Below are 12,186 nucleotides of genomic sequence, written 5' to 3'. Positions count from 1 at the left end.
GGCCAGTCCCTGAAGGAAAGGCCACATCATTGTACCCATCACTCGCTGAGGTGCAGGTGGCTTTATTGAGAAATGGGGGGGTCACACGGATGCCTGGCCTGCAGCGCCTCTCTCACCAAGGGTTCAGGTTTGGTCCCTGGCAGTGCCAGGCCGCCCCACCCTGCATCTAGGCAGGGTGTCCCTGGGAGGCCCCATCTGAGCAGGTTCAGGCGGTACAGGCCCGCACGGGGGGTATTGCTTGTGGGGGGCACGCTGGCCAGAGCTTCATGCGAACTTCACCAGGCGGCCCAGGGCTTCGGCAGCCTTTGCTCGCACTGCAGGGGCCGGGTCCTTCAGCAGCAGCTGGAGAGCTGGGGGCAGAGGGTGTGACTGCCAGGGGGGTGCTGGGAGCTCCCACCCCCCCCCCCCCAACCGGAAAACGGGCCCGGGGGGGGCCATGACCTCGGCACACTCCCGGCTGCGCGTGGGCCACACTCTCCTAACAGGCCTCTGCTGGGAGGGCTCAGGAGCCGACGGAAAGATAGTTTTTCCTTTTTTAGTGTTTTTTAAGCTCTTTTGGAACAGTTAAGAAGTTTCCGTGAATTACTAGAGACGATGAGGTCACCAGTGACAGGGAAAGAAATCCAGGAAAATCACTTAGTCCCTGCGGGTGCCCACAGGGTCAGCAGGGCCCCAGTGGGTTGGGGGCCCTTGTTGGGGGGGACAGGGGGCTCACCCACAAGGAGCTGCTCCAGGTCCACCTGGGGCCGATGTCTGAGCTCCGCGTGCAGCACCAGGAACCCTGTGGGGTGGGGAGTAGGGTGAGGGGTAGGAGGGTGGGATGAGGGGCTTGCGGGGTGGGAACAGTGCTTACCCGTGAACATGGGGGCGGCAGCACGGATGTCCTCCCAGTTGCTCTTGAAGTAGAACAGGTTGGTGCTCACCAGGCGACCCAGCAGGTCGGGGAAGTGCCGCATCTGTGGGCAGCTTGGGTCAGCCCAGCCCCTGCTGGCCCCCTGCCCCCTGCCCCCTGCCCCCTCTGCCCTCACCAGGTGCTTGCAGGTGGTATTGAGGAACTCGCCAAAGTGCAGGCCCCGGCCTTCCTGCAGGTGCTTCTGGAAGGTGGCCGACAGTTCTTCACACTCTAGGTTGGGGCCACACATGTGCAGGGCAAACCTGCAGGCCTGGGGGGCACAGAGCTGAAGGTTGGCCCATGGAGGCTGCCCACCCCCACCCCCATCCCCACCAGCTACTCACGCTGGCCACAGGGGCCTGAGAGTCCTGCAGGTGCAGCAGCAGGGGCACCAACCCACTGACGACCTGGTCCAGGAAGACATCCTCACAGTCTCCGTGGCAGGCCTTGTTCAGGTGCCCGAAGAGGCGGATGGACGCTGTCCGGACCTCCATTTTCTCCTGGGGGGCAGGCATCACCTCATAGACTGTAGCCCCCTCCACCTGCCTCATGCCATAGATGGTGACACTTGGGCCAGGAGGGGCCAGGGACCTAGCAGTGGTGACATAAAAGCTGGCAAGACAAACTCCTCAGGGTGGGAGTTGTCAGGCCTTGGCACTCAGGTCTGCTCTGGGAGGGTCTGGCAGCAGTGGGGAGTTGGCCAGGGGCGGCCTGGGTGCTGTGACGGCCCTGAGGCTGGCATGGGGTCTGGCTGGAGTCCCTCACCAGGGGTGCAGACTGTTGTAGCTTTTGTGTCCCTGCCCCCAGCCCAGCCTACACTGTCAAAGAAGGGCCGGACACGGATGGCAACGTGCAGCAGCACCGAGTGCAGGTCCCAGGGTTCCACCAGGGGCAGCAGCCGCGAGAGGCCCACCATGGCTTCTAGGGCCACCAGGCTGTGCGGGTCATCCCCGTCGTCCAGCCCACTGATCATGGCCGTCAGGAGCTGGGGGCCGTGGGCCCGCACCTGGGGAGGCCACATTCAGCCCGGGCTCCTGAGGCACCAGCCCTGGCCCCACAGGCTCACCCCCTCCCCAGGCAGCCACGGCCCACAACCATGTCTGCCTGGGTCCTGGAAGGGCTGGTGGCCAGGCCCACCTTGTCAGGTGAGCCTGAGGCAAGATTGGCCAGGCCTCGGAGCACCAGCCGCCGCACACTGGCACACGAGTCCTTCTGCCGTGCTGCCAGGCTGTCCAGCAGCGACTCCAGAAGCATCAGGTCGTTGACCACGTTGCTGCTGAGCAACTAAAGGCAAGGGCACATGACCAAGGGCTCCTATTAACCTCAGAGGTTCACCCTACCCACCCAGCTCAGGCCCAGAACAGCACAAGGCTGCCCTTGCCTTGGGGCCAAGGACCTGGCCCCTCCCTCCTGGAGCTTCAATAACACCCCCTTGTCTGCTGGGGCCAGCTCTGCACCCAGCCCCACCCCTGCCCTCTGCTGTGTGACCTCATGCAAGCTCTCGGTGTCGCCAGCCTTGAGGGCCAAGGGAACATGCTGAGGAGCCTACCCCCATTGAGGGCCCAGTGCTGGGAACAGTGGGGTGTCACCAGGCAGGGACTGAGCATAAGCAGGGGAGGCTGGTGCATACCCGTGGGGGAGGATGCCCCACCACCTGCCCTGCTTGCCCCTGCAGTGGTGGCACAGAGGCATCTGCCAGCCAGGGCAGGGGGCTCATCCTCACACCCAGCCTCCCTCCCAAAGCCCTACCTCAGCCAGGAAGGCTGTGGAGGTGACCCTCTGGATCTCATACGCACTGTTCTGTGTGCCAATGAGTGCCTTCATCACCAGGGGCAGTCGGGGGCCTGCATACTTGGTCATGGCCCTGGGGAAGGAGGGCACCAAGGCTGCAGGGGCTGGAGCTACCCCCAAGTGCTGGACCCTAGGGGCACTTCGATGCCCACCCTGCTTGGTCAGAGCCCAGGCAGCTCACCTGGGCTGCTGTCCCAGGGACTCAAGCAGCTCTGCCTCCCCCCACATGCCACTGGGGTCCCCTGCCTGACCCTGTCAGGTCCTGTGACCGCAGAGGTCGTCTGAACAGGACCCAGCCCCAGTAGGAGCCCAGATAATACTAGCACTACTGTGGGCAGGGCCTGCTCACCTGGCCAACCGGGTGGTCCCCTCCTCGTGCCCAGCTGAGGTCCTGAGCAGCTCCCAGCCACCCTCCAACTCCATGTCCTGCATCACATCCTCACTGCCGCCTCGGAGCAGCATGGCCTGTAGGGCGTCCACTGCAGAGCTGTGGGATCATGAGTGGGCTCAGCGGCCAGACACACACCTAGCTAGCGGGGGGGTGGGGCCTGGGTCTGCACTCCCATGTGCACGTGCACACATGGAGAAGACCCTGGGGTGTTGAGCCCGTACCCATGGAGCCATCCTGCAGGGACCCAAGACAAAAGGCCAGCTGTTGGCTGGCCTGGAGGCAGTGAGGGCTCATCTGTGACCACTCTGCCACCAGCCTCAGAGGTGGGCACAGGCAGAGCATCCAGGCTGCACCAAGCTTCCTTTCTGGACACTCGGGGCAAGTACGTGTCTCGGCCTCGCCTGAGCACCTGGCCTGTGTGCGGGCCTGGAGCCAACCTGCCCCCGCCGTGGGCCTGAACCTGCACCCAGGGGGCCCCAGAGCTCTGAGGAGGGTAGGCAGGCCACACTCCTGGCCCACTCTCAGGTGGTGAATGAAGCCAGTGAGCAAGTGAGCAGAGAATGTCATTGCTGAGAGCCGTAGTACCCACACCTCGGATGACTGCCGCCTCTGCAGAGCCCTGCCAAGCAAGGACCTCACCCCCTGCTCTCCCTCGCAGGAGGCAGGCCTGCGGCTGGAGGCCCAGGGGCTGGTAGGAAGTGTTTGATGCCACAGCCTCCCCGGGGCCCAGCTGGATTTGGTGTCCACCTGCTGCTCAGAGAAGCCCTTCCTGGCCCAGGCAGCGGCACTGGGGCTGCAGGACCCAGCAGGCGATGTCTAGGGGGGAGAGCATCACCCGTTCCTCCATGGGTGCCAGGCCACAGCATCCCAGAAAGACCCTCACACCAAGGCAGGGCCCTCCCTTGCAGCTCTTTCTGTCACAGTTCTCAGCCCCACATCCCCACGCTGCCCTCCCTGCCCACTAGCCACTGCATATGGCAGGCCCTGACCCCAAGTGCTCCTGGCCTGAAGTGGACACAGCAGGCTGTGTGCCAGCCTGCTGTGAGGTGGCAACTGTGGCCATGGTGACTATGCCCACCCCACCCACTGGTCACCTCATGCCAGGCATCAGGCCCCATAGGCTCTTTGGACCACGAGAAGCCTTAACTGCACTGCCTGGCTGTGTGGGGGGTGGCCGGCTGAGCACATGCCCAGGGCCCAGGAGGGAGTGCAAGGGGCCCCCGCTGAGGCTGGGACAGGCCTTGCTGGTCTGCACACTGTGTGGGGACAGGATGTAGGGAGGCAGTCATGCTGGGCACCAGCTTGTTTGGGATCCAGTGACTGAGGCTGTGAGACTTCAGGTGGGGCCAACTCCTTGGGAGAAGGGCTCGGGCAGGGCTGAGGGACTGAGGAGCCCAGGGGTGCCGGCAGCGGGGAGGCAGGTGTGGGTAGCTGGGCCAGATGCAGCCCCGACAAGCATCTCCAGCTCCCTCACTCCCCTGGAAGAAAACACTAGAAGGCAGCTCTGATGTCCCAGGAATTCTGTGGTTGTAACAGAGAACCTGGTCTTTGAGCCAGGTGGCCTGGGTGCTGAGGGGCTTCTGGCCTTGGAGATGGGGCAGAAGAGCCATGCCAGTCACTGGGCAGGTGCCCACAGTGCAGCCCATGGGAGGAGGCCCTGGACACGTGCAGGGCCAGGCGAGCCTTGGGCTGAGTGAGGGTTTAGGGTGAGGGTGCTGGTGGGCCCGGCAAGAGTGCAGCTGCCAGCTAGCGCCACACCCTGCTCTAGGCCTTGCGGCCTGCAAGGCGCCATCTGGACCAGAGGCTGCACTCCAGGCTGCAAATGGTGCGCTGGTATAGTCTAAGGGGAAGTGTGTGTTTGGCTCAGGAACACGGTAACGACTGAGATGAGGATACCTCCCCTGCTCATCTGCCCAGAACGCTGAAGAGCATGGCATCAGCAGGGTCTGCCTTGCTGGTTGGTGGCCTCTGTCAGCCAGGCTCTGCAAACACCCTAGCCCCAGGGGTGTCCCACACAGAGCTGGTCCCCAGCAGGCCAGGCCTGGAGCCGCTGGCCACTCTGTGTCTGTTCACATTGTCCACTTGGTCTCCAAGGACTGCACAGGCCCTGGGCCTGCAGAGTCTGAGCTGGTCTGAGCAACCCTGTGGTGGTGGCAGTGGTGCGGTGAAATGAGGCCACCCTACCATGTGTCCCCAGCCGAGGTGCACACCCAAACCCAGATGCCTGTGTGGGTGGGGCATGGTGGTCCCTGGGGCTCCTGTCATTCAGAGTCATGGGGCTGGGGGCACCGCCAGTTCTATCTGGGGTGTCAGCTTCCTCTGCTGGCAACATGGCCCATGCACTGTGTGGAACACTGGGGACCCCTACACCAGCTCAGGAATGGCCACAGAAACCAGGCTTGGCAGGCAGGGGCCAGGCACCTGTGCCACTGAAGCTCAGGCCAGCAGACCGGACCCAGCTCCTATCCTCACCCCTCAGCAAGCAGCTCTACCTTGCCCACCCTTGGACTCCTGCCCAGGGCTCACTGGCAGAGGGCACAAGACCCCAAACCCCAGTAAGAACGGCAGGGGAAGGGCTGGGGAGCCCCTTGGGGAGGCCAGGAACATCTTAGCAACAACTATTGTATTGGGCCACAAGCACACACCAAGGCCACTCTGCCAGGACAGTTTCAGGGGCAAAGCTGGTCCTTCCTCGGTTGGCCCAACCCACACTTCAAGGACTCCCCACAGCTCCGCCTTCTGAGAGGAGACACTGCCTGTGGCCAGCACCACCACACAGAGCCACAGCAGTCCCTCACCAGCCTGCCGGCAAGGGCAAGAAGAGAGAGACCTTCACTGCCAGTATGTCCTTGAGAGTTGCCACTGACTGCCCAGCCCTGCACTGGGCAAGGCGCCAGCCCCTGCAAGCAAACTCTCCTGGGTTTCCCCTACCAGCAGAGCTGGCGCAGGCCCTTCAGGTCCTCTCCCTCAGGGCCGGTAGCTGGTGTCCTACCTCCCTGCCTCGTATGTGCATACACACCACATCAGAACACTTACAAACCAGCACTGGGGCGGAGGTACGGACCCCGTTACCTGCAGGGCTTGAGGTTCCTGGAGGCCTGGGCCGGGCTGGTGCCCCTCCTCTCCTTGGCCTGCAGGTTCCGGGGCAGCTGGACACCCACAGTGCAGCTGACACGCAGCAGGAGCGCCACAAACAGCTGCGGGTAGAGCTCGAGTACCGCAGGCCCTGATGCTGGGGCGGACACAACCTCATGCAGCGCACAGGTGGCCTGGGGAGAAGCCACCATGGGTCTGGTGCCTCACCTGGGCACTGTACCCCAGGACCAAATAAGCCTGAGCCCCCCTCATGTGCACCCTGTGTGCACTGGGGGTCTTGGGCCCCTGGGGCAGCAGGCAGGGACAGAGGGGTAGTTCAGCCTTCATGGGATAGGCCTCAGACCATCTGTTCTCAGTTCAGAAGGGAGGAGGGGGGAATTCTCATAGCTGGTTTACTGCTTGAAACACTGCCAAGCTGGGTTTATTTTTTTTTCCACAGGATAAAACGTGAAGTGATCTCCCTTGGGGGCCAACACCTGTGAGGCCTTTATGAGCCAGGGCTCAGTGCTTCAGCACCCGTGCCCCTGCGCAGCAGCCAGGTGCCCATGGGGTGGCACCCAGGCCACTTTGTGGGGGGCTCACCCTGGCACTCAGGCAGGTGGGAGCAAGGATGATATGTCAGGGTGTCCCCTGAGGTCCCCACTCACCGAAAGGGGCAGCAGCGTGGCCACGCGGTCAGGGGTGCTGCCTAGCAGGAAGGCCCGGCTCTCCTTGAATGGGACATCTCTGCCCATCTTCTCCAGAAGTAGCCCCAGGACCTGGGTGGCAAGGCTGGGTTCCACGGCCAGGGCCCGCCAGAGCATGCACGTGTGGCTGCAGCGGGGCAGGAGGAGGGTTACCACAAGCCACCACTGGCCACGGCATCATAAGCACCTGGGCCGGGCATCCCCGTCCACCCCCCTTGGAGTGTGCATCTGGCCCCACAACACTCGGACAAGCCCAGCAGACTTGGAGCATCCAGGTGGGAAATGGCCTCCTGACCTTGGGTCTGAACTCATCCTCCCTGACCCCAGGGGTCTGTGTACAAAGCTGGGAACAAAATCTGGTCCCGAACACAGGGGGCCTTAGGCAGGGGTGGGGGGGTCCCCAGGGAGCTGCCAGAGCAAACGCTAAGCTTCTCTAGAGGAAGCAGCACACAGTAGGAGAGAACCCGGCGCACAAGGAAATCAGGCAACACAGTGAGACCATCTGCACGTCACCAATGGGGGACACTGGAGGCAGCTATGCTCATGTGTTTACAGAACTAAATGCCAAGCTTCAAAATATCTCCTGGGAACTTAAAATTCTAAGGATAGAGCAAATTTAAAAGAGAACCAATATAGCCATTTTAGAAATGAGACACTAATGCACCCAGTGGACATATTTGGTGCCAGCCTGGATATGGCAGAAGAGAGAAACAGTGAATTGGAGGATAAATCAAAGAAGTTAACTCAGAACCCAGCACAGAGGAACAAAGTGGAAATTCACAAGACAGCATAAGAGATGTGTAGTACAGAATGAAAAGTCTAACTGTTCATTCAAGGGGTGTCCCAGAAGCACCAGAAAGAAAGATAATATCTGAAAAGGAAAAGGCTGAGAATATTTCAGAACTGATGAAAGATACTAACCTACAGACTGAAGCAGCCTAGCAGCTCCCTAGCAGAATAAATAAAAGGGAACCCCCGCCTCCAATTAGCACAACACCAACACTGAAGATGTTCATGAAGACAGTACCAGTTAGATTTGTGCCAACTTCTCAAGAGCTACGGTGGAAACCAGAACATGTGATGTGTCATTTCACACGCACTGAAGAAAATGCCTGCAAAACTAGAGTTAAAACTCTGAGAAATGATATTCAAGAAGGATGGCCAAATGAATATTTCCAGTAAACAAAAGTGGAGAGTTTGTCATTAACACGCTCACTGAGGAAATTCTGGACAATGCATTTTAGGTAGAAGCTAAGTGATGGAGGCTGCAATGCCAGGACGAGGAGTGAAGGACTCGGCGGTAAATGTGGACAAACACACACACTAGCTGGGATGCAAACATGCGCGCTGGCGAGGACATGGGGGCAGTGCCAATGCACTGAGGCCCCGCAGGCTTGGCCATCCTGGATGGCGGTTCAGTCACACGTGACAGCCAAGCCTGCCTGCACCCAGGGCAGAGCCACAGATTCTGAAAGGGCCAACTGGCAAACAGTTGGGGCTTCATGGACCACAGGGCCTCTGCTGCAACTCGTGCAGTCTGCTGCTACAGCATAACCGGCCACAGAAGGGAATGGGTGTGGCCGTCTCAATAAGATTTCACTTATGGACACTGAAATTTGAATTTCCTATCATTTTCACATGTCATGAAATATTCTTTGGTCTTTTTCCAACCATTTATAAATGCAGAACCTGCTCTCAGCCCATAGGGTGTACACACACAGGGGGCAGGCCAGGCATAGCCCATGGCTTTGGTCTGTTAACCCTTGACCTAAGCAATTCCGCACATAACACAAAAGAGACGAACACTCTACCCCACAAATGACACACCCAGGAACCATCAAAGCAGCATTGTCCCAAACAGCCCTAAACCACCCAAACCTCTATCACCTGGACATGGATGAGTGAACCATGCAGTACCCACGCAACTCCACACCACGCTCAAAAGAATGGGCTGAGCCAGGAAGCCCCAAGACTCGACCTGACCCACATGCACAACACTTATGTTCAGGTGGAACCTATCTCCAGGGAGGGCAGGTGGCAGTGGAGACCTTTCTGGGGGTTTCAGATGAGGGGCACACAGGGTCTGCTGAGGGCGGGACCCCTCCTCTGCCTCGTGTGGAGAGTGCATGCGGACATGCCACCATGGAAATAAAGACTGAACAAAGAGCAAAGTGGTCAAGATTTACCTAAATACTGTCTGCATGACAGAGGAATAGTGATGGCTCCAGCATCAGAGGCAGCTCCACATAAACCAAGGGTCCTTGTTACGGAAAATGCTCAGAGAAAAGAAACACAGCACTTCCAAACTAATCAAGTGGAAGAATGAAATGGTGAGAGAGACTGTAAATCTAAAAAAAAGATAAGAAAGATTTTAAAACACAGAGCAAGTAAGACAAAAAGAAGGCAAAAAATAAGAGTGGATTTAAACCCATGACATCAGTAACAAAACACAGCAATTTGCTATTTAAAAGGAACACATCCAAAATACAAAGACAGGTCCGGGACAGCACAGCGGCAAATGCTGGAAGTGCAGCGGCATAGCCAGCAAGGCAAAGCAGCGCCCCAGACGACCACAGGCGTCCCCAGGAGGAAACAGGTGTTTTAACTTATATGCACCTGATGGCACAGCCATCAGTGCGTAAAACAAAAGCTGACAGGAGTGAAGGACCAGACACAACAAAACCCGCGTCTTCGAAGCAGCCACAGCGCCTGCCCAGCGGAGAGGGTCCCACTGCCTCACCCAGCATGAGGGCCTCCAGGAGGTCCCAGGCAGGCTGGCACGCCTGGGACAGCAAGAAAGGCAAGACCAGCAGGCCTATGCTCCAGATCCCGCCGCGAGGCAAGGTGACCCCAGTGGGGTGGTAGGTGGGGGACAGGCAGGACAGAGACAACGCTGCCATTTGTTGGGAGCTGGGAAGATGCGCCGATGGACGTGAGGATGGGGGGGACGTGATGGTATAGGTGAGGATGGAGGTCCCTGGGCACCCAGAGAGGGCTCAGAGTGCGCACAGCCCTGCGGATCTGCTCACAGATCATGGTGGAAACCCTGTAGGGGACAAGCCCTGGGAAAACAGGAACAGACACATCAAGGAGCAGCCTCCAGTGCCCATGGAAACCTGGGGCTGATGGGAAACCGGCCAGGCAGCTTCAGGGCCATGGAGGAGGACAGGGACAGTGAGCCCCCCATGGAGGATGTGCAGAGCCCAGCCCAGCTGGGGGCACAGGGAGGGCCTCAGCCAGGACCTTGAGGTGCCTATGAGGCTGGGGCCTGTCTCCACAGGCCTCGGCAGAAAGCTGGGCACAGAGGCAGGTATGGTCCCCAGGAGGGAGCACTGCTTTAGGCAGGAGGGACCCTAGGGCCTGGGCCAGGTACCTGTCAAAGGGCAGGGGGCTGCCCAGGAGGCTGGACACCACGGCTGCACAGTGCTGGGATGCCAGGAGGTACACACTGTGCTGGGTGGCTGGCAGGATGTGCTCCTGGGTCTCCTGCAGCTTGGAGCGCAACACGCTCACGATCTCAGGCACCTGTGGATGGACAGGACATAGTGTTTAGGCCACGACTGGGGCCGGGCATGGGTGCACATCTGCACAAGCCACAGGGGGTGCGGCCACGTGGAAGGTACCCAGAGCGCCAGCTGCCGGCCTGGTGGGAAAGGCAGGGCTAGCTTCCAGAGGCGGAGCAGCCCAGAGAACCAGGAGTCAGAGTCAGCCCCAGACTTCACAGGAAATGATGAGTGCCACTGGGGGTAGGGGGCAGCTGGTGCAGAGTGGTGGAGGCAGGGACTGCCGGGCTGAGTTGGGGTCCACAGAACCAATGGCCCCTTGAGCCCCCATAGCACACCTGCTCAGTCCAGCCCAGAAGACCCCACCTCTGCCACTGGAGGCAGGACCTGCATGGGGGTCAGGCTGGGGGCCAAGGACAGAGGCTGGGGTTGGCCTCAGAGAGGGAGGACGGGACCTCTAGGTGGGTGGTATGAGTTTGCAAGTGTCCCACTGCTCTGGAAAACAGGTGACTGGACCATAGAGGAAGGTGGGCAGGAGGACCCTGGCCCCGGGACCCCCAGGCCCACCCCAAACCCAGCTGTGGGCTCTACAGCCCCTGACCAGCCTTCAGCTGGTCTAGGGCACTATGTAAGGCCCTCAGGGCAGGGCCTAGTCAAGGGGGCCCCATCAGAGTGGGTGGCTGGTCTGGGAGTTTCCTCATAGCCTCAACTGTGGTGGCCCCACTACCAGGATGCACAACTAAAGCCACCAGGGTCTGGGGTGAAAATAGATGAAACAAGAAGCTGGGGGCCACGGGGTCACAGCTGGGAAGGTGTGTGGGAGGCCACCTGGTGGAGGTTGCATGACAGCTCCCGCCTCGCCATTGCCAACCTCAAGGACACAGACGTCCATTTCCTCGGGAGGCCCTGTGTGCAGGGAGCTGTCCCAGCCCAAGGCCATGAGCATCAGAGTTCAGACAACCTGTGTGCCTTGGCCTTTATCTGCATGCCCCAACTGCCCTCCTCGCCCCAGCCCGGCCATGTCCCCGACAAGATGGCTGTCCAGGTCTGGGGAAGCTGCCTGCTGCACATCAAATGGTCCTCTGCATCCCTGACTTCCAGGAAGTTTTGACTGCAAGGAGGTCAAGCAAAGACTTCTACATAGGTGTTGTTTCTCAGCTGCTCAGGGCGGTCACTTGTGCAGAAAGGCCTCAGGGCATGCATCCAGTGCTGGTGGTGGTGGGACGTTCCTGAGCCACTGCTAGCCTGTCCCACCCGTTCCCTGCTGATGTGGCCTCGTGGCCTCTCCATCCTATGCAACGTGTGGGCCCCAGGGCTCAGCTGGGGGCAACAACTCGGTGATGCAGGAGCAACCACTTCAACCACCTTGGTAGTTATGGCTCCACTGGACTCTCCCGTCTCCCTTGCTTTAATGTTGGCATTTTATTTTTTGCAAAACCTATCAACTTCACTGATTTTCAAGTGTTTTGGAACACAGTTGATCATGGATATGCTTCATTATTTTTCACATCTTCTGTGTGCATATTATTTTCCCTCTTTTACTTCGTATTTTGCTTTTATGGATGGTGGCTCTTTTCCTATGACTTGTCTTATCAGAGGTTTATCTTTCTATTTATTTCAGTGGGTTTATTTATCTTCTGTAATATTTTCTTCTGCATATTTACTTTTTCAACAACTAGAACCTACTGGTGCACATGAGCGCTTGAATTCACACTTTTCACAAAGTTTGAAATAGCATCTGGGTGCCTGGGTTTGGAGGGCCCTGGGGGTGGGGCTGGCATCCACACTAACTTCTCGGCTCGCACAGCCCAGTTCGCAGCAGGCCCA

General features: G+C 59.3%; 1 protein-coding gene across 8 annotated transcripts in view; it reads right to left on the bottom strand.

Moving 5' to 3' along the window:
- Nucleotides 1–205: 205 nt before the first annotated feature.
- Nucleotides 206–12,186, bottom strand: part of MROH1 (maestro heat-like repeat family member 1) — a 70,387-nt gene continuing 58,406 nt past the window's right edge. For 3 of the 8 annotated variants that reach the window (XM_012648065.1, XM_012648066.1, XM_012648067.1), the window contains 12 exons: nucleotides 10,230–10,381; nucleotides 6,818–6,983; nucleotides 6,147–6,343; nucleotides 3,033–3,170; nucleotides 2,642–2,756; nucleotides 2,030–2,176; nucleotides 1,710–1,898; nucleotides 1,237–1,392; nucleotides 1,029–1,163; nucleotides 854–956; nucleotides 716–781; nucleotides 206–350 (listed from right to left, as the gene is read on the bottom strand). In XM_012648065.1, coding sequence (XP_012503519.1) covers nucleotides 265–350; nucleotides 716–781; nucleotides 854–956; nucleotides 1,029–1,163; nucleotides 1,237–1,392; nucleotides 1,710–1,898; nucleotides 2,030–2,176; nucleotides 2,642–2,756; nucleotides 3,033–3,170; nucleotides 6,147–6,343; nucleotides 6,818–6,983; nucleotides 10,230–10,381 — 1,650 coding nt within the window. In that variant the 3' untranslated portion in view covers nucleotides 206–264. Of the gene's footprint in view, nucleotides 351–715; nucleotides 782–853; nucleotides 957–1,028; nucleotides 1,164–1,236; nucleotides 1,484–1,709; nucleotides 1,899–2,029; nucleotides 2,177–2,641; nucleotides 2,757–3,032; nucleotides 3,171–6,146; nucleotides 6,344–6,817; nucleotides 6,984–10,229; nucleotides 10,382–12,186 lie in introns of those variants that run through there. The other 5 variants (XM_012648064.1, XM_012648068.1, XM_012648069.1 and 2 more) reach the window with 4 other exon arrangements.

This window comes from Propithecus coquereli, unplaced genomic scaffold (genome assembly GCF_000956105.1).
Source record: "Propithecus coquereli isolate 6110/MARCELLA unplaced genomic scaffold, Pcoq_1.0 Scaffold28, whole genome shotgun sequence".
NCBI lineage: Eukaryota > Metazoa > Chordata > Mammalia > Primates > Indriidae > Propithecus > Propithecus coquereli.
This window is presented reverse-complemented; position numbering and strand designations above follow the sequence as displayed.